Raw genomic sequence first — 24734 nt, 5'->3', positions numbered from 1 at the left:
CGAAGCTTAATTTCTCCGCAGCCAACCAAAGGGCGAGTTTGTATATCGAGAATTTGGAATGCGACAAAATGATTTACCACTGTGGTTTTTAACAACTAGAAATGGAAATAATGATAGGTAGCAAATATTGAGATAGATTGTGTATCAGATCGTGTACGAGAGTACACCTAAAGTAAATGTAGCTAGATGCGAGTCGCGAGTCGCGAGCCGTCTCGTCCCAGGGTATCCTTTCCGTGTATCCGACTCCGAGAAAATAAAAATAATAAAAAAACTCCGCGCAATGCCGCTGGTAAGTAAGAAATGCAAAAGAAAAAAAAAAATCCGTTAGGCGATCCCCTCAGATCCACCCATATCCATAGTTCATGCAGGGCTGGTTGAAACCAGTAAAAGGCTGTGCAGCAGCCATCTGCTGCTGTTCCGTATCGTCGTGGTCGAAGAAGAAAGACCGCTGGAGCAAGTTCAGAGCTTGTCTGGGCTGCTGCTTAGAAGTGAAATTCGACTGGCGAATGGTAGGCGCGGATTCATGGTAGGTTTGTTGTTGAGGAACTTCACGTTGTCCAATGATTTCCACCTCGTCAGTCTCGTCGTCCTTGTCTTCGTCGGATGGAGTGAATGTCTCTTCGAGTTTCAGGCCCTCGCCCGATTTGCTCTGCGGGGCACGTGCCAGTGTTCCATTAGGCTGACTGTAGAGGCCCATGCCGACGAGTTCTTCTTCACCCTTTCCGGTCTTCTTAGGCTCGGCGGTAAGCTGGAATGGATCCTCGAATTGTTGAATGGGGAGAAAGTCTGGTGTTGATGGGCCACTCAGTTCACCCGGGGAAGGGACGCTGACGTAGCTTGGGCATGTTGTCTCTGGTGGGGGGATATTGGTGCCCATTGATAGCATGTCCAGGTTCCAGTTGTCAGAGGCTGGGTGTGACATATTTAACATATCGGTTGACGTGGCGGCGGTCTCCCATCCCATCGGGTCGAGATGTGTCATGAGCGCCGGCGTGTGTTGTGAAAGTGGCAAGTCCTCTTGCATGGTTGAATAGACGGAAAAGTAGTTGGGGGAGAATGAAGGGTCGGCGGTCATGGGATATGAGATGGAGTTGTCGTCGCAGTAGATGTCTGAGCTGAGGTACTGATCAGGCACGGCTCCCATACCGGCATAGCTATTCGAAGGGAAATCTGAGATGTACGGGTTGGAAAGACCGCGAGTTCTTGCTGATGAAGGATGCCAGCTCATCGGACGTGAGTTCCGGGCGGCTGAGGCGAGAAGGGCTTCTTCCAGGGTTGACTGATATTGAGTGGGCAGTTCATGCATCACATTTTGATTCACCATTGATCGTCTCCTGGTTACTGATGAAGGGCTGTTGCCTGCACTACGAGGCTTCATGACGCGAGTGTGCCTCGGTCGAGGGAAAGCATGGGTTGAGTCTTGCATGGTGGACTGGCTATAAGAAACATGGTCTTGAAGCCATTGGGAGCCTGTTGAAGGGGGCTGAGGTTGCCAGGAATAATTGGCCATATAAGAAATTGTAAAGAAGTAAAAGCTTGAAGAGAGGGAACCAGGTTAGTATATAGTCAATTGTGGTAGACAGCAAATAGCTTACGTAGTGTGGAGTTGAATAAAGAGTGGATGTGATTATTTTTTTTTAAAAAAAAAAGAGCCGATGCTCCCGTTCAGGAACAGGTGAGAGTATTTAATTCCAAGTGAAGATCCCGTTACTAGGCAAGGCAGGCTTATAAGGGAATCCAGGGAGCCCTGGATCTACGATGCCACCGCACATGCTAAGATGACACGACGTTGACACTAAAGGAGCCTAGACAAAAAAGAAAAAAACAAAAAAACAAAAAACAAAAGGGCAACCTGGAACCGAATCCATGAATCAGGGCAGTTCCACCGTTTCGACCAAGGCCCATAGGAATACTCCGGAGTGCAGCAAATAGCAGAGTGGGGTGGGATCGGACCTGTGGGAACATGGAACATGCTTTTTGAGGCGAACATGGGGAAAAGAAATAGATTAATTAAAATAGGTATAAGTGTAATAAGTGTAATAAGTGTAATAAGTGTAATAAGTATAATAAGTATAATATAACCTACGGAGTATAGGGTGTATAGTGGATATATAGTGTGGATGGTATATTATGCTAAAAGTTCAAATAGTCCAATGGATAGTCTCACACGCTTACAACAGAGACTGGTTCTTTCTTTTTTTTATACGTTTTCTCCCCCTTTGGGTAAGAAAACCATACGAAAAAAAAAAATCAAAATTCCCAAGGATCCTTGACCCTTTAGCCGCTGGGAATGCTCATGTACCTATTGGACCTGCGATCCGGCCCGATCTGCGGTCAACACTTCCAAGGCTGAGTCTGTCTCTCATCCTTTCTTCTGATAGTAAGAATGCGGTTAGATGTGCATTAATATTAATCTACTCCGTACAGGACACCTTGTCCTTCCCTTGTCCTTCCCTTTTTCCAATTACAGCGTTACCGAGCTCGTTACGCAAGGGTTACAATGTGATGGGCTTGTAGAGATCGACTACGCACTGCCATTTTTGGATTTCGACAGGGGTGTAGTACGGAGTAAGTGGAGTTTAAGATAATTATCGTCATTGCCCTTCCCAAAAGTCTAGATTAAAGAACTTGTCGTCTCTCCCTTTGTACCGTGCATACCCGGATGTGAGGTTGCTATTCTCTCTGACTTTCTCTTCTTTTACCACCCGGACTACGGAGTGCATGATGCAGGAGATGCATCATTGCCACCATGATCTTTGTTGATGTATTTATTCATTTACTCTGACTCTTATTTTAACTTTTTTTCCCTTCATTTCAATGTTCCGAGCCCAGAAATAGACTACTCCGTACTTGACTCGGCTTTCATCACAGGTCCATAGCCAATCGTCTAGGTCGGCTTGGCTGAATCGAAAATGGAAACTTGGACCATGCGAGGTTTTTAGGCTACCTACATTTTTGTAGGATCAACATTTTGAGGTCATTCTCTACTCCGTTAGTATCACCTGAGAAAAAGAAAAGAAAAGAGGGGCGCCAACTAAAATTATAGCTAAATACGTCGTAGCGTATCGATTGCCTCAACGTTTGTGGGCCTGTTTCATCGGGAGTGTGGCACAGAAACCCATTACAGGCGCCACCAAATGGGAAGATGAGGATACAACATGGTAGACAATCTCGAAAGCAGTCTAGTAAACGGCCTAGTAAAAAAATAAAATAAATGGGCTCTGAGCGGGAAGCTCGGCTATCCCAAGCGGGTGAACCCCCGGTTGAACTTGAATTTTGAGTTCATCTTAAGCGGAGTTTTTTCTTCTTTTCTTTCAATGACGTTGGAAGATGTATTTAGAATGTGATCAGTCTCATATCACCTGCAGCTTTACAATGTACCCCGTACAAATAACTATAGGCAGGTTGCAGGTTGCAGATTGCAGATTATAGACTGCAAGTAGAACAGACAGTTCCAAGTTCCAAGTTCCAAGTCCCTTAAGATTGGCGCCAATTGCTAAAAACTTGGCATGGACTAACGTAGAACTAAAATGAATGGAGCCACATACGATAAAAAATAAAAAACCAACCCGTCAGAAAAAGGAGTTAGCTGGAGCCATTCACAACGTGGCTAGGTGGATCTGATCGTGCTTAGGGCTCTGCCAAAGCCAAAACCAGACCAATACCCGGTGAAAGCCCGGACCTTTTTGGTCAGGGGCGTTTTCTTCTTTTTTCCCTATGTTGTAATCTATCTATATTGGTAGGATTTGGGGGATAATTTAAATTAAAATACTACATCCTTTGAGGAGAGGAGGAACACATATTACAAACATTGTTTCAGTTCGATATATAAGACTAGGTCACATATCTACAAATAAGAGCCGATCTTGATGCAAAACACATCAAGCCCATCACGCGGCATCCAAGCCTGCACTGGAACGCATTTGTAGACCCACTTCATGCACCCATAAAAAAGGGAAAGGGAAAGGGAAAAAAAAACGGAAATAAGGAAATAGTTGGAGACAATCTTCCAGAAGGCCAGATGTGTCTGATTTGTCTTGATCAGAGGAGTCCGTAGTGGAACCGCTGACATCTGAAAATTGCCGATCTCTGGAATGCTGAGCACACCGTAACAGCGGCACATTGGGATTTTTTTTTTTTTTAGGAGCCCTGGTCTGATCACCCCCTTGAACATAGTGGCATCTTAACAGGATTCAGCTTATGTTGTACGGGGGATACTCCGTACAGACCTTAGTATTTAGCAAATACGAGATTCCCACCCTGCATGTCGGGCAAGATCCGAGGCCCAGTAGCATGTTTTTGTTTTCAATATACAACATAATCTAGTACGGAGTACGGAGTACATATGGAACATTATAAAGCAATCAGTGGTCTCGTCCGAGACCAGGCGCTACAACATGGATCACAAAATCAGCCTCTTTTTTTTTTTCTCTTTCTTTTCGCTCTAACAGTAACTTCCGAAAGGGCGTGTAATGTGTATCCACTAAGGGACAATCCTATAATCAACTAGCGATGAACTTCCCTTTTCACCGAATCCACCTCTCCACTATTGGGGCAACAACAAGGCGGAGCCGATCCCAGCTTCCTTCATCCTTCCAGACGTTCTAAGTCGGGGGTTATGATTGCCCGGTTCCCCTTCTTAGCCCCAAAGAATGCAGCGGGAGCTGCGGGCCAGGTCAATTTGGCTTGCTTTAGCGCCATGTCATCAGCTCCTTACGGTGTAGCATCGGATGCACACGTCCTGGTCACCCTGGTCCCCGTGCGTTTCTTTGTTTCTTGTTTTGAGCGAAATGTGATGAGATTAAATAGGGATATGAAGTGCCTGTTGGTATATAAAAATAAAAATAAAATCACAGAAGTACAAAGAAAAAAAAATAAAAAATAAAAATGTTTACCGTCTCGGTCGCTATCCCTAAAATCAGATGTTGGTCAGCATTATTGGCGGGGCCCATTTTAGGACTCGGCGATCGTTGGGATTATCATTCCGATACCCAAATGTCTTCAAGGTTGAAACTTTGGCTCCTGCCGTCTCCCGATAGGCTATATTGGAATCAGCTGTTGCTTCAAAACTGGGCGATTTCCAACAAGTGGTTTCAATCCTAGTCTAGACCTTCGGGGGCCGTGTGACACACATCACCTTGGGATATACAACATAGACGCCTGGACAGAACACGTAAGGTCTAATGCACGATGCACGATGAAGGCTGCAGCCTCACGGTTATCCTTCGTCATCGACTTTTAACTCTACGAACCATAACCAGATCCCAAAGTCAAAGATGTATACGGAGTATCGGGCGCAATCATAAATGCAGGCTGCCATCCTCGGATATGTTGGGTCCTGACGCCACGCAAGGTCCAGGTTTAGTACGGAGTAGAGGGGGGGGCACATTCCTTATCCGTCTGAAGTCAAACGTATGACTGGTGGCGGAGTAGAAAACCCAGGTTGTTGGGTGTGGATGTTGTGGATGTTGGGAGGGGAGATGGTTTGAGTCAAAGAGAGATAATGACGGCGCCTAGCGGTCAAGCCAACGTGGTTCTCCTCAGAGAGGTTGGACCAATCACATTCCTTGGCCCGGAATCGATCGAAATTACTCCCAAAACCTACGAAAATCCCTTTCAGCTACCCAATTTACCCAATTTACTCAATTTACTTGCAACTAGCTCTTTTTTCTCCCGTTTCTCCTCGGTATGTTGTACTCGACCGTCACAAGTTCCACATTCTTGGTCTATGCACTCGCGCCTTTTCATAACTCAGGTGCTGATCTCCTTAGTACGCTGATCTTGTTCCCAACAAGGGAAAGTCAAAAAGATCAATGAGTTGGGGATCCATATTGTACTCCATACACATGCAGGGGCTGATCCTGAGGGGCTGCCCCTCGTATATTGTATACTACGCTGCTCCATATTGACTAACTATTTCCTATGGAGTATGTTGTATATTGTATACGGAGTACGGAGTAATCCGTAGGTTATTACTCCGTACTATTTACGATAATGGTCCAACAGTCGACATGTCTAGCTTAATACAATATGCTTTGACATACAGATGTCGCTAGAATAAGCCCGGTGCAGCTGATGGCAGGGGTATATGCAACGAACAGCTGCAGTGAGATGGCACACCAGTTCTAGGGTATCGAGGGAACACAATCATATCACTGGTTATGATCCTAGCCTTGATTCTCGGCAGTTATCATGTGTCTGTGATAGAGATTTGCCATTCTGGACCATAGCAATTTACTGTATGGAGTAAGCAATATTACACATGAGATTAGAGGTGCTTCCAAGGCCATTTACTCCATAGTTGCTTAAATAACAAAACAAATCATAGTTATCCACAATGTAATTCTACTTTTTCCCATGCCTTTTCGTTGCTAAGAAAATAAGAGGGGCTCAAGCCCTGGAGTTATCTCCCGCGCTCTCCATAATAAAATTAATAGACTAGTCTAAATGAGGAAATGTAATTGCCAGGACGCGCTTTAAGACTTTTGAGACATCAGAATCTTGCCTATCACTCCGAACTCCGATTCGACTCCTCGTACCTGGGAGATATACACCCGCTTTGCTCTTCACCGCGTTCTCCATCGAGCCTGCAATTATCGTTCCACAAGCTCTGTATGCCGAGGCACACAGATGTGATATACAGTGTACCTCTCCACACAGGAATTTTGCATCTTCCGTGTTGTGTACAACGTATGTTGTATGTTGTATACCGATGTGCCCGTCTACTAACTAGTTAGATAGTTAGTTACAACATACTCTGCACATGTACTCCATAATATGCACCAGGTCCACATTACTTCACCTTGTCATTCCAATTCTCCCCTACATATGCACCTCCAACACACCAACACTGATTAAGTGGTATTCCGTGTATACGCAGTACAAAACTCCATAGTTGATTCCACTCTAAAAGCCACCCAAAAAAAAAAAGATCCGAGGTGAAAAAAATACTACATTATCAGTGGGAAATAACCCACTCAAAAGCCCCAGTTTACTCAAGTTACCCCCCCACCTAATCCGAGTATCATTTCCATATCGGACAGATGTTCCAACGGAGTGCCCTCTCCCGCTTCTTTCCCGTTCCAACAGCGACACAGTGGATACAACATAGAAGGTGTGCTACTAAGAGCCATGAGCGCATTATTGATTTCGGGCACGAGCCATTGCAGTAGACTGGATTTTTACACGTTTACACTTTACCTGAGTGTAAACTCGTAGATCACGAGTCGATGTGGAGTCCGGAGTCTTGTGAATGGAGCACATTACTTGTACTAGCGGGCTTACGGTGTTGCGGTGTTGCGCTGTGGCTGTTTTGAGAGTTATATTTTTGTTGAATGTGAGTATACAGCATACTACGTTGTAGGTTTGGGATCTGCGACCGCTTGGATCTTTGTTTGCAAGATGCGGACGAAGCTATTAAAATAGATATAGCCAAGTCTGTCTTCAATTGCGACCTACATCGGACAATTTCCCAGTTAGGGGGAGCGTGCGACTGAGTTTAATTTCCTTGGCGCAATTATCAGAAGCTCGGCGATATGGTGGAATCAATGGAAATATATGAGACCAGCCAGCCCAACTTGAACTGACAAGGTCAAAATTCAATCATATGAATCATCTAGCATGGCTTCGATTTTCTCTTGTTTGAGTTTGATTCCCTGCTTCCTTGTGGGGTTCGAAGGCAGACCAAAGCATCAGCGGCCGTCACACGTGAACCCGGAGCCTCTTCGAGCATGTTTCGGGAACATCTAGCTAACCATGAATTTTGTTGTAAATCCAAAGAACCTCTTGATAATAGGCGAGGCCAAAGCGGCTGGGCACGATCCTTGACTCAATTACTCTCAGACGCCTAGAACTAGCTCCATACCGCAACTCCGACTTGATCATGGGGTTTCTCCTCGGCCTGCTCAGGTGCAGGATATTGTACAGTGTCTGCAACATGATAGGGTTTGACACATACAATGAGTGAAATTTGGTACTCGATAGGAGATATGAATATGTATTTCTTGTAGAATACTTTTTGAATTTCCCGACCAAGCCAATATCTGATCCGGGTCGACATGGGAACACCTGGGATTGTTCGTCTCCTTTGGGAGACAGGATTTCATATCACAACATGAAAACACATTTCCCAATTATGATGGCATCCTTAGACTGGATTACGTGTTGGTCAGTTCTGAATATCTCTTCATTCACCATCACCTTCTTTGTCCTCTCGTTGTCCAAGAACCATATTGAGAACCATCTGCATATCCTAAAACATCCACTCGTTCCCCTTCAGGGTCTCCTCCAGGGGATTGTTTGTCACGAGGTGAGATGGCATGCTGGTCGTTTGGACGAGGTGTCACTTTCCTTGTGTTGGGATGCCTGCTTGCCTCGGGTCCTAGCTGACACAAGACCAGGCAGGTCCTGGTTTGTTCATAAATAGAAGTAGTTCTTTTCCTCTTCTCCCTGGATTTCTCAGGATCGTGGATTTTGTTAGCCCTTCTCTTCGTTTTATCTTCCTACCAGCCCCTCTTCCTCTTTATTTTTATTTCTTTCATCTTCCTCGCTCTATTACTCTCCGAAGTCGATCTCTCCATGTGAACGACGTTAAACTTCACCCTACGGCCAAGCGAAGAACCCGGTATTTGCAGATCACTGGTAGGTGGCCATGAAAAGCTAGATATGATCTCAATTCCAAGGACACTTTCGACGTTGGTAGGAAGCCAAAGGGAGTCAGGGGTAGTCTACAGGCTACAGCACTGTTCAAAATGGAAGATATACACACATACTACACAAACTGATCACTAATCATGAACAGCTCCGGCTACCTCTACCAACTCAAATATATTAGACATAAGCTCTATCTAGTTCCCCGAAGTAAGCAATTGCGTGACAACTATTCTAGCGCCGCAGAGCCTCCAGTGGATCAAACGCGAAGAGGATGAGAAGGATAAGCATCTGATGTATTTGAAGCTATACAAGATCCACTCAGTCACCCACTATGGGAATGAATATATGCTGATAGTGAAAGGAAAGGATAAAGGCGTTGTTCTAAGTACAAAATGCGTGAGCGACGTGCGTGACTCTAGGACCAAGTGCGATGGTTGTCCGGGAGGCGTTAGGTGGGCGTTTAGGGAGTCGTTAAGGACTGTATCTAGACCTCAGCGGAGCCCATAAAGCCCAAAGCCCAGCCCAACTCAACCCGCAAATGGGTTGGGTTTTGGGCCCAGTCCTTAGGCCTATCGATGGGCTATGAGCCTATACCTCAAGCCCACTGTGGGTTAATGGGGGCCCAAATAGGCCCCAAACAATACAAACATGCCGAGAATTTGGATGCCAAGATAAGTTGAACCCCTCTTTTTGGATTAATTAAATAACCTTTGTTTTACGTCCGTTTCTTACCCTAATCCCTAAAGTAATATTTTATCAAACCTTGTAATTTAGAATCAGTTACTAGCATTCTCTCTATATCACGTAAAAAGACACGAGAAAACGCATTGATTAAGAAATTCATAAGATTATAGAGGTTCACTAGGAAGTGGTAGTGCTTCCCATTGAAACCCAGATATATATCCAACATCAAAACATCAACATTCACTCTTTCGGTTATATCTCAACCCCTACCGATCAGATTATATTTAAGAGTAAAATACGTACCCATACGGAGTAGTATTTCCCTTATTCTAAATCTGAAATTTGAACCTCATACGATCGGTGGAAGATCGTAATACAACGATTACAGAGTCTGCTTTATCAGCGCCTGCATGGGTTTTATAGGGGCCCATTTATAGGCTCTGTGGAGGTTTAAAGCCTGTATCTACGTATCAAATGGCCCTCAATGGGATCAGGTATGTACGAAACTCACATTTTGGGTTCAACGTTGAAATAAACTCACCCTCAGGGCTGGCTTGTCCAGCAACCTGGAATAGCCCTGGACCGCCGACGAGCAAAACTACGTAAGGATGACAGCAAATTAGACGCACGACTGATCCCTACCACGATAGCCATTTCCATGCTTAGGCAACATCGCGTTCGTCATCCTTTGACCTCAACCTATTTTATGCGAAAATATCTCAGAGAAGGTATTTATCCCCGTGTTACAGCTGTGTCTTTCTAGTACCGTTGCCAGTTCCTGTCTGAAGTCTAACAACAATGGCGTTTAGTTCCACTGCCCCATGGGCAGAAGATACCTCCGAGAACGCGTTTGGGCCCGTTAGCCAACCATTGCCATTTGAACTTTACTATCACCTTCGAGCAGGCTATACTGTCAATCATTCCTTCGACGTTCCTACTACTGGCAGGACCACCGCGACTACTCCATCTGTTTCGTTGTCAACGAAAGACGCGATCCGGACATGACTACTGTTTGAAATTGGTCAGATAAACTTTTCATTTAATTACTGGGCCTGTTGGTCGGGTAAAACTACACTGCTAAAGACCATCCCAGGGGAGCTTAGTTGTCTGTCGGGCGCCGTGTCTATCAGTTCGAGAAAAATATCCCATTGCAGCTAGAATTCATGGTTGCTTAATACAACAATCAAGAAAAGCATAACTGGTATCTCTGACCACGAAGTCGTTGAGAAGTGGTACAAAACTGTCATTTATTCATGCTGCTTGGATGAGGATACCCGTCGTTGTACTACATGTTGCTTTGCGCGCAGAGATGGTTGAATCTGGTCTTGGACATCGTGGTGACGACATTAGCAACCGTTGTGGTAACACTAGCTGTCATGCTGCGTAACAGTACAGATTCGAGCCTCCTCGGCGTCGCATTGAACAATATCCTTGGATTCAACCAATTGTTGTCGTACTTCATCACACCATGGACTAACCTTGAGACGTCACTCGGAGCGATCGCCCGTGTCAAATCATTCATTGAGACAACTTTATGTGAAGACCAACCGGGTATAGCCGCAGAACTGCCTACATCATGGCCTGATAGAAGGGGGGGTGGGGATTAATATACAGGAGCTCTCTCTCCGCTATTATGATGGAGCCCTGGCTCTGGATAACATCTCTAAGCACATACGCGTTTGGGCAGCAATTGAAAGCCGCGGGGGCCTGGACGCACTCCTTGAGGACCATCCACTGTCGCAAGGAGAGCAGCAACTCTTCTGCCTGGCACGGGCAATTCTTAAAAGATAAACTAGTGATGGTGGATGTTAGGTGCTAATCCTGGATAAAGCCGCGAGCAGTCTTGACGCCCAAACAGACCGACGAGTGCAGAAAGTCATGAGAGAGGCGTTCCATGACTTTACTGTGCTCAGCATCGCTCATAGAGTATGTTCCTTGTTGCGTTTGTTACCTAAACGCAAGCTAATTATTGAACAGCTTGATACAATCATAGATTTTGTAGAATTGCAGTATTGGATGCTGGATGTCTTGAGCTTGACACTCCACAAAATCTTCTTGCTAGAGAAGGTTTATTCAATCAGATGTATTCTAGCACAAGTGGGCAAGAGCTTTAGTGTATAGATCTGGTGTATTATAGCTATTTGACATCAGAAGGCAATTTATCAAAATCCACCATTTGGGTGGATGATAACTTTTGTGTACCCATCCTCCCTTTTGTCAAATTTATCATAAGCAGTCTCGGCATCTGCAAGTGCAATCGCATGGGAGATCACGAAGCTGGGCTTTGCTTTGCCAGCAATAATCATGTCTCGAAGGTATCGGTTATAAGACTTGACATTACACTGTCCAGTACCAAGAGAAAGACCCTACAAAAGGTTAGATAGGTCCAATGAAACAGCAGAGAGGACGTTACCTTTTCAAACAACTTTCCGAAGCTAAGGCTGATCATTCCATTTGCGGTGGCAGCATCAGATGCACCAGGGTCGCTATAGAATCGTTAGATAAGTTCTCAAGAATAGAATATTTTAGTTCACATACCTAGGAACGTATAATCCAGGGATTCCCATCCCACCACAAGCCCGTGTCACCCGAATCATATTCTCGAGCACGATATTCGCCTTTTCAGCAGAACCATTCGAATCGACAGCCTGGTATCCAACAGCGTCTACCGAGCGATCAACCATGTCCCCGTTGTGACTGATTATCTGATCGACGGCATCTCCCTTTGTGAAATCTATAGGAATAGCGCCAATATTCTTGGCGGCATCGAGTCGCTCGGCAACGCGATCAACAACGTAAATGTTAGATGCTCCTCGTAGAGCAGCGGAGTATGCGGCCATCAGTCCGACGGGACCAGCACCGAATACTGCAATACTTTCACCTGCTTGGAAACCCGAAATTTCCACACCGTGCCAGCCTATAGATATATCATGAGAGTCAGAGATGTACTTCAATCCTGGGAATAATATGTCTGATAGTACCGGTTGGGAAGATATCTAACAAAATATGCGTTAGTATAAGGAAAAGAGAAGAGACGAACGTCAAATTATCAAACTCACCAGCTAGAAGAACGAAGTCTGCTTCATGCTCTTTACCTGGGGGTAACTTAAGAGCATTGAAGTCGGCGTATGGGACACGAATGTACTGTGCCTGGCCTGCATTCACTGTTAGGGGTCTTGTATCAAGATTAAATCTTTGCTGGAAATTTTACCTCCGCGGTAGGGACCCATTGCGACGTATCCTAGGCCTCGTTAACGCAACATAATTAGAGCCCAGGTTTGAGGTCTTACCATAGGCACCACCAGCAAACCCAGGGTTGACACCGGTGCAAAATGCAGTTCTCCCCTCCTCACAATTTCGACACCGACCATCGGCGACATTGAAGGGCATAACGACACGATCTCCCTTTTTCAGCAGTGTAACTCCCTCTCCCAATTCTTCCACGATTCCCATGTTTTCGTGACCTGCGCTTGGGTTAGCGCTTGTAACAATTTTCAAGTCTTTCAGGCGAGGAAGTAATACCGAATGTAATCCCGGGCTCAGCGGCTGTTCTTCCCTCGTACATACTGTATCATAGTCAGTATGGGAGAAATAAGCGCTTTGGGCATGGCGAAGGAAAACCCACTGCAAGTCCGAACCGCAAATGGCAGCCTTGATACCCGATTAGTTTGCTTTTCATTATCGAGTTATCAGAGTCTTCACATCACTCACCGTAGTCACCTTAACAATTATATCATCAGGATGTTCCATCTTCGGCTTTTCAACATCTTCAACCCGAACCTGGTAAGGCCCGAGGTAGTTTAGCGCTTTCATAGTTGTTGTAGCCATTGTGATTGTGTTTCGTGGGGGCAATTAAATTGTGAGGAGTTGAGGCGCACACTCGACACTCGGCGGGGGTGTTTGGATATTTGTAGGAAATTGTCATAGCAGTAGCTCACAGTTCAGCCAATGCGTACCTAGCCATTAACGCGGAGCTTTATTTCATCATTTGCATTGCTATAAAAGTGATATGAGGGGGAGCTGCAGTATCCCCGCACTGAGTTGACGCGGGGAATGTTGCCTTTTCTGGAGCACTCACCTTACCATAAGCAGGCACTTTGGAATCGGGGTTCATTGCTGTGAGGGAATTAGCTGATTCCCACACGTTCGATTGAGATTTGTACTATGATCAGCATCGTCAATATGTAGGCCAAAAATTCTTTTAAATTCTATTAATTTCTTCCAGTAAATCATTTCTTAAGGCCAATAATCGTAGCCTCAGGCGTGCAATTTTGTTCAGAAAGGTTTGTACCCTTGCAGCTAGTATTATCGTGTTGGTTGTATGTTGTACTCCTTTCGTCTTCAGCTTTGAGCATGAAGGAATTTTTCTTTCTTAAATCACAGCGTAGTGGAGAGAGAGGAAAATATACCGCGTTCCTCTCAAGAAAAAACCCCAGCACGCAATGAATTTGTTTTGCCTTGATCAACACTACGAATATCCCCCGCATCTCCAGGGAGTCTCATCCTCGAAGTGGCATTTTCCCCCGGAAAGAGATTTGATTTGGACCAATCGAGCCTTGGCAGTGGGGTCACTCTAAAATGGAAGGAGCCAATGACAGCGTTCGGGTGAGTACCTAACCTTGGAACTAGGGCGGGGAACTTTACCTATTCAGCACACGAACCTTCAACGAGGAGAAGTATACATTGGGCTTTCCTAAAAACATAAATGAATTCGTTTCTCCAGTCCAATTGAAACTTCTCCAATACACACAATCTGGCTTTTATCCTACACCATGAAAATTGACCGTTTTCGATCTGCTTGGGGAATTGCTCCTGGTCCGAACATGGACAACTGGGCTCAATGGTTTCCAGAACTAAAAGCCCAAGGTTACAGTATGTGCACATCTCCCCGCGCTTGGAAGACTTTGTTGACATCGTCTTGGTAGCTGGTGTCGAAGTGGATATTCATCCGCTGGAGCCAAGTACTGACTTCCCTCGTCTGAGGGAACTATGCAACCAGACTGGCTTAGAGCTTGGATTAATGTGAGTGAGGCATTCTAAGAGGGGGAAATGTAACTTGCTAATTTGAGTAATAGGATACACTCGTCTTGGTTTCAGTATCTCGGACCCCGCCCAGTTGGTACCAAAGCAGACCATCACTTGCAAAATTATCGAAGCCTGCTCAAATCGGTGCAGCAATTGAAGCCGTCGACTATGAACTTCCAATCAGGCGAGTGAGTTACAACTTATAACCTGATTATTGGATATTCTGTCTGATATTTACCTAAAGAGACCTCTGGGACGTTGAGGAGTCAATCAAATTTTATAAAGGGACTATCCAGATTGACAGCGAGCTTGGAATATCTGGTCGTGTCTACCATGAAACTCACAGAAACCGATCACTTTTCACGCCATATGCCACACGACGCATTCTAGAGGCTGTCCCCGAGTAGGAAAAACTTTGCCTAACATTATTCGACCATTGAACGATTGCTGAAATTACCCTAGGCTTCGGATTACGGCCGATTTCTCCCATTGGATGGTTGGATGTGAAAGAGTTCTGGACCTCAGCGAAGGCGATAAAGTCATGATGGACGCAATAATACCGCATGTAAGCGACACCCACACCGGTTTCGGGTTATTTGATTCTAATACTGGGTTAGGTTTACCATATTCACGCAAGAATTGGAACAACACAAGCATCACAATGCCCGGAACCTACCAACCCCGTCTTCAGAGAAGAAAAAGAATGCTTCGAGAGGATTTGGAAAGATGTCATCCGTTCGCGCGTCAAGGATGGAGCAACCAAAAGGATTGTTTTTGTGCCAGAATATGGGTTGGTCCTCTATAATTCCCCGACTGCGGACTCAATGCTAACTTCTTAGACCATTCCCCTACCACCCAATCGGAAGTGCCAAAACCCACAGCCAAGTTGCGGATGAAGAGGGCCAGCGGTTGCAGATTATTTTCAATGACTTCGCTGCAACCTTGAACGATGCTTGATTGGGCTCTGTCATGATGTGGCCCAATGTTTTAGAAAAGAAAAATCCGATGCAGCTTGAATATAATGTCCTCAGGACTTTTTTCTTAGCTAATACACTAAATCTAACAAACAAGCATTCAGTTTGTAGGAAAACGGGAGATGGGATCATCTCGAGAGAAATTTTCTGTGATTCCGATCCTTCGTGATGTTTCTAACTTGTAGCTATTGATATGTACCTGCTCTACCCCCTGGCCGTAATGGCAACTCCCACCCGGAAATGCTTCATAAACCTCCCCCAAACGGCCTTTCCCTCAACCTCCCCAACAGCAATAGGCCACAAAACCCTCCCAGCACCATCTTCAAACCCAATCGGACATCCCTCGTCAGTCTGGCATTCCGGCGCAGCACTCATATACCCCGGATCAACAGAATTCATAGCAACACGCCGTCCCTTCCATGCAGCGTGTGCTTCTGTCTCTGTTATCATGTTGATCGCTGCTTTTGACATATTCGTGTGTACGTGGTGTCCAGCTTTGCTTCTTGACTGGGTCGTATCTTCTAGTATTCCTTCGCGAGATGAGACGTTTATTACGTATCCCGCCGGTGTGAATGGAGCCGAGGGGGAAGGGGGGAGGAGGATGAGGGTGAAGTGCCCATAACTGGAAGAAGTTCGCGACAGAGGATTAGAGGCACGAAGGCGTTGACCGAGTGGGCACTTATTAGATCTGAGTATGGGATTTCGTGGAGGGATTGGACCCAGGATGATTTTGAGGGCTCTTCGTCTTCATTGTCTGTCGTCCGAAGGCCTTTTGTGGCAATTTGGTTTGTAGATTGGGTACTGCTTGTGCCTTCGATTTGTGCCTGGGCTTTGTTGTTCGCGATGCGTGGGATCCAGGTTGCTTGTTGTCCTCCTCTTACGCGGGGTGTGTACCTGTCGTTCTCAGATTCTGCAAGTAGAGCCATGGTCTGGGGATGCTCTTTCAGATGGTCCTCTCTGGAAATGGCTCTGACCTCCCCCTTAATTGGATCGGTGAGGGTTTGCGCGGCGTTGTTGATAAGTATGTCCAGGGATTTTGACGTATCAGATGGAGTCTCGTCATCCCAAGCACGGAGTAATTGTTTGACAATGTGTACCAGCCGGAAAGCATCATTTGCTGTTCTGAAGTCTGCACCAACTACCTTCAGACTTTTCTCCCATTGGGCGAAGTCTGGCTCCGTGGAATATCGAACTGCAGCATCCGCTGGATACCGAGAGGATACGATGACTTTGGCTCCACAGCGGAGGAGTCTCAATACAGTTGAGTAACCCAAGTTTATTCTCCCACCAGTAACGAGGGCAATTTTACCAGTCAGATCGAGCTTTCCTGGTAGGGAGAGATTGGAGCAGCCGATATTAAACATGCCGCATTGGCGACATAGTGACGGGTATAGTTCGTGAGAATCAGTGGGCGAGAAGCGATACCGACAGATATAGCATCTCTTCTTCACATCCGAGGTTTTCGGTGTGTCATTTCTTTGAGATCTTTCATGTTGTGTGTATCGAGTATTGTCGTCCATGGATAGTTGGCCTCGCACGGCTAGAAGAACTTCAGATAGAGGTTCTGTTGGAGCAACCACTTTGTGCCTTTGAAGATAGTCTAGCACCTTGAGTGTTGTCTCTAACTCTTTCAATTCTGGGACATGCATACTGTCCATGGACATGTGTTCCTCAGATTTGGTCATCACTTCCAATTGGCCTAAGTAGACCTTGATCCCTTCGATGATGCTCTTGCATCTAGTCGATCGCAATGCTTTGGAGACTTCGCTTTGTGGAGTGAGATGCCAGGCTACTTTATCAAAGATATCTTCTGTAAGAGAAGATAGTTGGATTGCTAGATTACTAGGCACTTTTCTCTCTCTGCAGGCTTGTTGGTCTTGTCGCAAGCGCTGTGCGATCGACTCTGCATCTGGCAGATGCAATTCCGGGAGTCCTTCCTTCATCTTGTTGTTTGAATTTTTCTCAGGACAAAATACAGAACAGGATAGAAAGGCATAGATGAATAGGTAGACGCTTGGGATGACTCAACGCAAATGACTCAGGCTAGTGCTGCTGGCCCCCACTAACTAGGTAGCCGCATCGCATGAGGCTCCATAACATTCTTTTGTGATCTTTTGTGATCTTTTGTGATCTTTTGTGATCTTTTGTGATCTTTTGTGATATTTTGTGATCTTTCCCTTGTCTTGCTTTTCTTCCCATTTTTCGAAGACAACGGACGTGACAAAATGGGTAACCAAGAAAAACCAACCAGTTCCATAGTCAGCAATATAGCGGCTATGCCGACCGAGCTCGCTCATCAAATCATCGATGACCTGCGAGTATGGGACGTCCTCAAGTTGCTATGCTACGATAATGATCGAGTGGACGCCTGCATCATGTCCCATCCAGTCTGCGGCAATATGTTCGGTGCTGATCCGGAAACTCTCGCCAAGTGGAAATTCGCTGCCCACCTCTACCAAGACATATTCAAGGCAGTGGGAAAGGGATTGGTACAGGATCATTGGCGTGGGACGAACTATCTTGGCACAAATATCCACTGTATCGTGCCTCAGAAGTATGGAGAGACTTATATCTGGGACTATATGAAGTACCGCATTCATGATGAGCTCAATACCCATTGGTGCAAAACAGACCTGACTCGATTCGGTGCTCCTGATTACTCCAACGGCATGGAGGATCGAAATCTCAAGACAATCCATTCTTTCGAAGAGCAGAAGAAATGTTGGGATGGCATACAGAAAGCAAAAGCCAATTTATTCCAGTTGAGAGCTTCAGAGCTTCGCTGGACCGCTGATATGTTGGAAGCAAATTCGGATATCCTAAAGCGCACACTAGACCCGACACAGGAAGTTCGGCCAAATACTGCACATATCGTGTCGAGATTCCGGCATTGTGCCGATGAAATCGTGCGGGCTCCGGTTGAGAAGTTTGTCTTTTCCGAGCATTTCGGTTATGACTTCCTGGCAATCATTCCGTTCGACTCGGCCTTGGACCTACTGTTGCACATGATGCAAAAGCACGGTCTGATAGCAGATGATCAGGTTGTGGCCAGCAACACAATCACTCTTACTGATGGCACTTCACATCCATCTTCTATCATCAATTCGGTGCGAACCATTATCGATGGAATGCCAAGACTTTATATCTCGCCTCCGGAGACGACAAAGCAACGAGCGTGGAGGCCTACAGCCAACAAATATGGCGATCTTTTTCGAACGGCAAATACTCCGTGGTCCGAACCGTTTGGTGGAAATGAACAGGTATCATTAGAGGGGCCCTATTTCACTGCGCTCAAATTCGGTGATAAGAAAGGGTACTGGCGGTCAGAATCCCTTTATTGGGAGCCTCACAATCAGATAGAGAAAGAATGGCTCATCAGCTTTGTCGAGGTCTATCGGTACCTGAAGAACTTGGATGGATAGATGTCTTTGTTGATGGGGGCTGTTTTTTGTGCCTATGACCCTTTGACTGAGATCAGTAGAGAGCAAATAATGTCATCAAACCTTGCTTACAAAAGAACAGTGTATTCGATGTTGCTTCAGAAATGGTTACTGAGTTAGTGTAGAAGGGTATAGTGTAGCAGGACCACGTTCCCAGGAGTCAAAAGGTATCGCACGGAAGACGTTGAGGGGCGAATTTGCCATGTGCGGATTACCACATTGATGATGATGCTGGCCTTTTGTTGAGTGGACAACGGTCAAGAGTTGGTGAAGCTATCACAGACAGAGAGAGAGAGAGAGAGAGAGAGAGAGAGAGAAGTAGATTTCTACAAACATACAGAGAGCTACTTATGTAGCCTGACAAACATGGCCTGATAAATCAAGTGTCCACATCAACAAGAGTACTGAATGAAATGAGTACACTGGTATCTCTATTTATGACTTTGGTTCCCAGGTGATTCTCCGCAGAAACAGTATACTATGCAAATATTGACATGGTGACCTGTACCCGTCTGATTCTCTGCCACTCATTCTCGAGAATCCCCCAAATGCACTTCGTCCCACCATTTACCATCCCTGAACAAGTACTCCCTTCTTCGTCCCTCCTCCTGGAGGCCAAGTCTCTGATAAACCTTCTGTATGGGGCGTGATTCTTGCGCCGTCAGAAGGCTATAATGAGATTGGACATGCGACTTTTACAGATTGTATTTTAATACCACTAGATGAGGGAAACGTGTACAATTAAGGTCTCACGGGTATATTAGGCTTATCGAAAGGTCTGGAAAGAGGCAAGTCTATGACATTACTCAAAGAAATGGTACTTGCTGATTGGGATGAAAGGTTCAAATCAGCCAATTCTGATTTTTGTCCTTCTCTTATTTACCTTACGTGGAGTAGAATCAACCACGACGTCGCCATCTCTGTCCCTCCTCTTCTTTAACTTCTTTAACTCTTGACGTGCCGGTGTGGTCTCAGCACCTCCCTCATTTCTCTTCGCTGCCATTCGCACAAGGTTCTTCAATGATGTCGGCGCGTCTTCTTCGTGCATGATAACTTCAACCATATTGAAACCCTTGCCAGCTTTCAGCTGCTCATCTTGCATGACATCCAACAACTCGCCCCAGTTTTCGACTCGCTTATTGAACACCGGGTACTCGGGATCGTTCTCGGGAGCACCAAAGTACCGCGCGGACTCCAGATATCGCCAGGGCTGAACCCAGTTGTATCCTGCCTGCATGCCGTTGATATAGCGTTCAATGGTGTACCCATTGTTATTGATCACAAAGATAGTTATATCCAAGCGGTTGCGAATGATGTCCCCAATAGCCTGTACACTCATCTGGAGACTGCCGTCGCCTTCAAACAGAATCGTTCGACCGGCCGGACGGCTCTTTTCCGAGATCATCTCGCGCTGAGCGAGGGACGCACCGCTGCATGCCGCAAGCATATACCCAATCGAAAGCCAGAGAGCGGAGTTGATCACTGTTGTTTGAGGAGGCAAGACGAAGTCTCGTCCACCGGAAGACGAGGTGCCGGTCTCGGTCATGAGAATGTCGCCAGAGCGGAAGAATTTTGAAATGCGCTGCCAGAAAGTATTCTGGTCAATGATTGCATCGCGGGCCGGTTTTGCTAAGTCATAGAGCTGCTTTTTAGGATCCCCGAGGTCCGGGTACGGGCTGAGTCGCGGCAGCTTTGATTTATCCAGTCGATCAAGCAGTTTCCGCAAGAGGGTTTTGGTGTTCAGATCACGATAGAACGCTCCACAGACCTCGACCCCGTTTTGGTGCACCACAATAGTCAAGTTGCGTTTCGTCAATGTAGTGAAGCTGTAGGTGTTGGTGTCTGCATTCAACGGTGCAATGCGGACAACGAGGTCACAGGAGTTTACCCAAGGCACATATACCTCTTTGCCTGCAGCCCCTGCGTAAATACCATGGAAGTTCGGATATGTCTCGTTGATGATTCCTTTCCCAAATGGCGTAGTTGATGTTGGAAATCCAGTGACACGAACGAGCTCATCCGCCTCAGAGCTTATTCCATACCGAGGGGCAAAGCCGTCGACAATAATGAAGGGCTGTTTGGCAGCATACAATCGCTTGAGGATATCTTCAATGGCAGAATTTTCGATAACTGCATCATTCGGAGAAACAGATAGATCAATTGGTCGTTCGAGTTTGGCAGCTGGAATCCCAGCCTTGATCAGGTCCGTAGGTAGTTCAATATATACAGGTCTGCTTTGGAGCAAGCATTGGCGCAGAGTCTCGTCAATCAAAGCAGGCGCAACCTCTTTATCTCTCAGATTTGCCTGAGCACATGTGAACTTGGCGTAAACGTCTGCATTCAGGCGGAAATTTCCGTCTCCAAATGAATGGTGTAGACAAAGGCCCTGATCTTGGGATGCGGTCGATGGGACACCGACAATATGAACCACCGGGGCCTTCTCTGCATATGCTCCACCGACTGCATTTAGGGCAGACAACTCTCCAACTCCAAATGCGGTTACCAATGCTGATAGCCCTTTGATTCTCGCGTAGCCATCGGCTGCGTATCCAGCATTGAGTTCATTGGCATTACCAACCCAGTGTAGCCCTGAAGGTTCAACATAATCTAGAGCAACTAAGTTGTAGTCCCCAGGAACACCGTGAACACTGCGTACTCCAAGCTGATGCAGTCTGAGGAAAAGATATTCCACGAGGGTCACTTCCTTAGCCATCGTTATTGCTTGATGGCCACTTTCTAGATAGCAAGGTGTAGTCGGGAAAGAATCATCTAGCACTAGGACAAGGAGGAATAAGGGCCAAGAAGAAATGTAAATGTGGTACCTTCGTCTCTCTTTTGTGGAATATTTGTTTGCTTATCAGACTGCCATTTTATATTATTTGTAGCCAAGTGAACACCGCGGGAAATGCGGAATTTAGCAGATGATCCTTCTGTCTACCTTTATCACAAGATGAGGATCAGTTGTGCGGGTCATTAATATATGATCCACACTACAAACCCAGAGGTATAGTATAGTGTAACTATCCAAAGCATTGTCTTCCGAAGGTAGTAAAAGATCCACGACAGGCATAATTTCACCCGCGTGGACCCGAAAATTATCCGAATATCCTATCAGCAGACCGCACAATTGCGGCATCATGAATGAATACAGCTAGTAATTGCAATATCTCTTCACAAAGTTTTGTGCGGGTTCCAGCTCGTGGAGACTTGTAAAAGGTCGAGGGAGAATTGTAGGGTGTGAGTAACCCAATGAGGAAGAAGGCCAAGCCACGCAGGAAGAAAACACATGTTTTATATTACCTTTACAGCGATCTATTCTCTATTAGGGCGCTTGATTTAAGACATATTCAATAAGGTCCTATAAGGATCAGCAATTTAGGGTTTAGCGACTCTAGTTTTTACTTAATGATGTTAGTTCCAGGTCGCTGTGGACATAAATGTTTCAGGTCTAGTCTCAAGGGGGCCACCCAACCCTTTACTCTCGTTCATTTCGAGTTTTTCTACGCAAGCATCCCATATACACTACATTGTGAACTACTCTAGAAAACACGTGAATCCTCATACCGCTTCTTGCCAAGTTTCGGGGCCGCTAGTCTAGTAACCAAGTGAGAACACACTTTGATGATTTTGATATTGCCCTTTATCTACAAAGATCAGTTGGATGATTGAAAAACAAATACGTGACATCTTGCTTATCATAGGATAAATTTCACTCTTCTTTTCCGCGCACGTACCAGGTCTACCAGTAAATGCGATGGATAAGCATCCTTACAACCCACTATACCTTCACCGACGAGCGGGCCGCGCCGGCCGAGATGGAAACATCTACTCCGTAGTGGAATAAAAAAAAAAAAAAAGGAATGAAGATCACGAAGACATTGTTCACAAGAAGGTGTGTGCTGGAGTCATAGCTTTGGAAAACTAAGTACATACACTGGTTTCCGGGGTAGTGTGTTATCGATAGGTGTGGTGTTAGTGTCTGGTCTGCCTACATAGGTGGATAGATACATTCTGATTACTCAGATGGATCCATCGAAACGGTTACCCGTTATTGAGTTCACGAAAGTGTTCATGTCGGCATTGGTGGTGGGTGGTATCGGTCGGGCTAAAGGTCTCACGGCTCTGGGTGGCTGCAATGATGGTTGGTGTGTGACAGGGTTGGGAAATTACTCCTGCAGGAGACGCCGGCATTGCAGGGTTTATCGATGTTGATGCAGCCGTCCTGCAGCACTCGATACCGGTACTATTAGAAGGATCGTCCCTGTAGCTCTTGATATCAGCGCTACGAAGGTTTGTTGATGTTGATGTTACACATCCTATAGCACTGGGGACCGATAGTGCGGGGTGTAAAACTAGAGTAAGAAAAAGCAAAACCAAGTCATGTTATCGCTCTAGATTACTGGGGTAAGCATGACATGTTATTAGTTATTATGGTGGAAGCAAAGAGGAAGAAAAGGTTGATATTCCGCCTAAGAGGGCTGCTGCCACGTGGTACGTAGAGCGGTGTACCGGTCGGGCTGTGGATGCCCGGGCGTGTAGGGGCGATTAGGTAATACTATATTGCCCGGCAGTATTTTAGATCCACTCTCACTGTACAAAAACTAATTAGTCGCACAACACCAGGGGACCTGGTGTTGTCTAGTATATCATATAAAAAAGGAGTATAATATTAAATTATATTAAATGAAAGCATACTAAATTGAAATATATCAAATTGAAACATGTTAGATTGAAATAAGTAGTTATATAGACTAAAATTAATATGTATACCTACTTCGAGGGAGCGGTGGGAACAGCTGTTCGGGAGGGAGTATCGGATGGATGAATAAAAACACTGTCTCCGAATTTCCAAGTCGCGCATATTCTATTGTAGAATTCCCAGAATTTTATTTCCCAACGCGACCCTCATAGACTGGTGCATCTTACAGGCGGAACCTTTCTTGCCGTCATCTGTAGCGTCCCAATAACTCATGCTGGTAACGCGTATACACTAACCGGCCATGTCCGGGTATGATATGTCGGTAGCCATAACGATGCTACTAAAGCGGCTACTCTCGGTGTATTTCTGTGGAGCGGAGTAGCGTAGTGCCTATTGTTTCCTCTTCTGGGTCTACGATGTGACAAATCTCGCGATCAGCTGGCCTTCCCACGTTCCTTGGCAATTGGTTTGCTCGAGGAGTGAGATAGCATCGCGTCGGGCGGCTGGGTCGCGGAATTTTATTGTAATGAGGCAGAGGGAAGGGACTGTGCCTGATTTCAGTGTGAATTTTACGGGTCATTGCGATAAGGGTGCGGTACTGGCTCCATGAATGAATAGCTTTGATATGTAGACAATGTGACGGAGAAGGTCGCTGAAGTCATCGAAAGCCACTTCATGGGTGTTCCGACAGGTGTATACCATGAAGTATATATGGGAGTGCTAGATCTCAAGGAGGACGGACTGCGCGTAGGCGGATGATGAATTTTGAGAAAGTTCTTTGAAAAGGGAAATCCACCTCTCTAACTCAAACGGCAAACCGGCTTGTCACCCTATCAAATCAGGGCGGAATGTCAAGTCGACTGTGCGTGCATGGTGTATACAATGTCGAGCTGCCAAATCTAAGTTATGGTCTTCCATCCCCACAGCAGTGAGAAGGATCAGTTTCCCTCGGAACGGAAGAGCAGCATTGTGTAGAAGGCATAGAGAGTTCCGAGCTTCCTTCACGCAAGAAAGGCCCGTTGGCACAATCCAATTTAAGAGCGGGCTGTTAAAAGACGCGAGGCTCAGAATAGGAACCTGGCTCCCCGAACATGGCCGATTCGTAGTCTAGTCGAATGAATATGCTATCCACCTGGTCAACGGGTGAAGTCGACTCGAAGCACAATGTATCTGCCTATCGGTCCATTTTCAGCATCAAACGAATGCGAAGCCCCATCCTTAGATGGGCAATAGCACCGACTCTACTCCCTTGTGACATTT

At 45.8% G+C, this 24734-nt stretch overlaps 8 protein-coding genes across 8 annotated transcripts; 3 read left to right on the top strand and 5 right to left on the bottom strand.

Annotated features, from left to right (window-relative positions):
• Window positions 1-337: 337 nt before the first annotated feature.
• On the bottom strand, window positions 338-1426 carry N7516_006949 (uncharacterized protein; the record flags this gene model as incomplete). The annotated part of the gene is made up of 1 exon (XM_057219669.1): window positions 338-1426. The coding sequence occupies one exon, from the start codon at window positions 1424-1426 to the stop codon at window positions 338-340; it is 1089 nt and encodes a 362-aa protein (XP_057073760.1).
• An 8708-nt stretch (window positions 1427-10134) lies between these two features.
• N7516_006948 (uncharacterized protein) lies at window positions 10135-10341 on the top strand (the record flags this gene model as incomplete). Its single annotated transcript, XM_057219668.1, has 1 exon — window positions 10135-10341. The coding sequence occupies one exon, from the start codon at window positions 10135-10137 to the stop codon at window positions 10339-10341; it is 207 nt and encodes a 68-aa protein (XP_057073759.1).
• Window positions 10342-11498: 1157 nt separating this feature from the next.
• N7516_006947 (glutathione-independent formaldehyde dehydrogenase) lies at window positions 11499-13164 on the bottom strand (the record flags this gene model as incomplete). Its single annotated transcript, XM_057219667.1, has 9 exons — window positions 11499-11702; window positions 11750-11822; window positions 11875-12253; window positions 12396-12491; window positions 12548-12577; window positions 12627-12800; window positions 12859-12902; window positions 12962-12987; window positions 13048-13164. The coding sequence occupies 9 exons, from the start codon at window positions 13162-13164 to the stop codon at window positions 11499-11501; spliced, it is 1143 nt and encodes a 380-aa protein (XP_057073758.1).
• A 944-nt stretch (window positions 13165-14108) lies between these two features.
• N7516_006946 (sugar phosphate isomerase/epimerase family protein) lies at window positions 14109-15318 on the top strand (the record flags this gene model as incomplete). Its single annotated transcript, XM_057219666.1, has 7 exons — window positions 14109-14208; window positions 14262-14358; window positions 14412-14549; window positions 14606-14764; window positions 14824-14926; window positions 14979-15151; window positions 15201-15318. The coding sequence occupies 7 exons, from the start codon at window positions 14109-14111 to the stop codon at window positions 15316-15318; spliced, it is 888 nt and encodes a 295-aa protein (XP_057073757.1).
• A 221-nt stretch (window positions 15319-15539) lies between these two features.
• N7516_006945 (uncharacterized protein) lies at window positions 15540-15806 on the bottom strand (the record flags this gene model as incomplete). The annotated part of the gene is made up of 1 exon (XM_057219665.1): window positions 15540-15806. The coding sequence occupies one exon, from the start codon at window positions 15804-15806 to the stop codon at window positions 15540-15542; it is 267 nt and encodes an 88-aa protein (XP_057073756.1).
• An 80-nt stretch (window positions 15807-15886) lies between these two features.
• N7516_006944 (uncharacterized protein) lies at window positions 15887-17278 on the bottom strand (the record flags this gene model as incomplete). The annotated part of the gene is made up of 1 exon (XM_057219664.1): window positions 15887-17278. The coding sequence occupies one exon, from the start codon at window positions 17276-17278 to the stop codon at window positions 15887-15889; it is 1392 nt and encodes a 463-aa protein (XP_057073755.1).
• A 282-nt stretch (window positions 17279-17560) lies between these two features.
• Window positions 17561-18757, top strand: N7516_006943 (uncharacterized protein; the record flags this gene model as incomplete). The annotated part of the gene is made up of 1 exon (XM_057219663.1): window positions 17561-18757. One exon carries the CDS (start codon window positions 17561-17563, stop codon window positions 18755-18757), a length of 1197 nt encoding a protein of 398 aa, XP_057073754.1.
• An 865-nt stretch (window positions 18758-19622) lies between these two features.
• N7516_006942 (alpha-keto acid decarboxylase family protein) lies at window positions 19623-21488 on the bottom strand (the record flags this gene model as incomplete). Its single annotated transcript, XM_057219662.1, has 1 exon — window positions 19623-21488. One exon carries the CDS (start codon window positions 21486-21488, stop codon window positions 19623-19625), a length of 1866 nt encoding a protein of 621 aa, XP_057073753.1.
• Between the last annotated feature and the right edge of the window lie 3246 nt (window positions 21489-24734).

This window comes from Penicillium verrucosum (assembly GCF_028828655.1).
Source record: "Penicillium verrucosum strain IBT 35672 chromosome Unknown utg000002l_segment0_segment0, whole genome shotgun sequence".
NCBI lineage: Eukaryota > Fungi > Ascomycota > Eurotiomycetes > Eurotiales > Aspergillaceae > Penicillium > Penicillium verrucosum.
The sequence above is the reverse complement of the archived record's forward strand: the minus strand, read 5'-3'. Positions and strand labels throughout refer to the sequence as shown.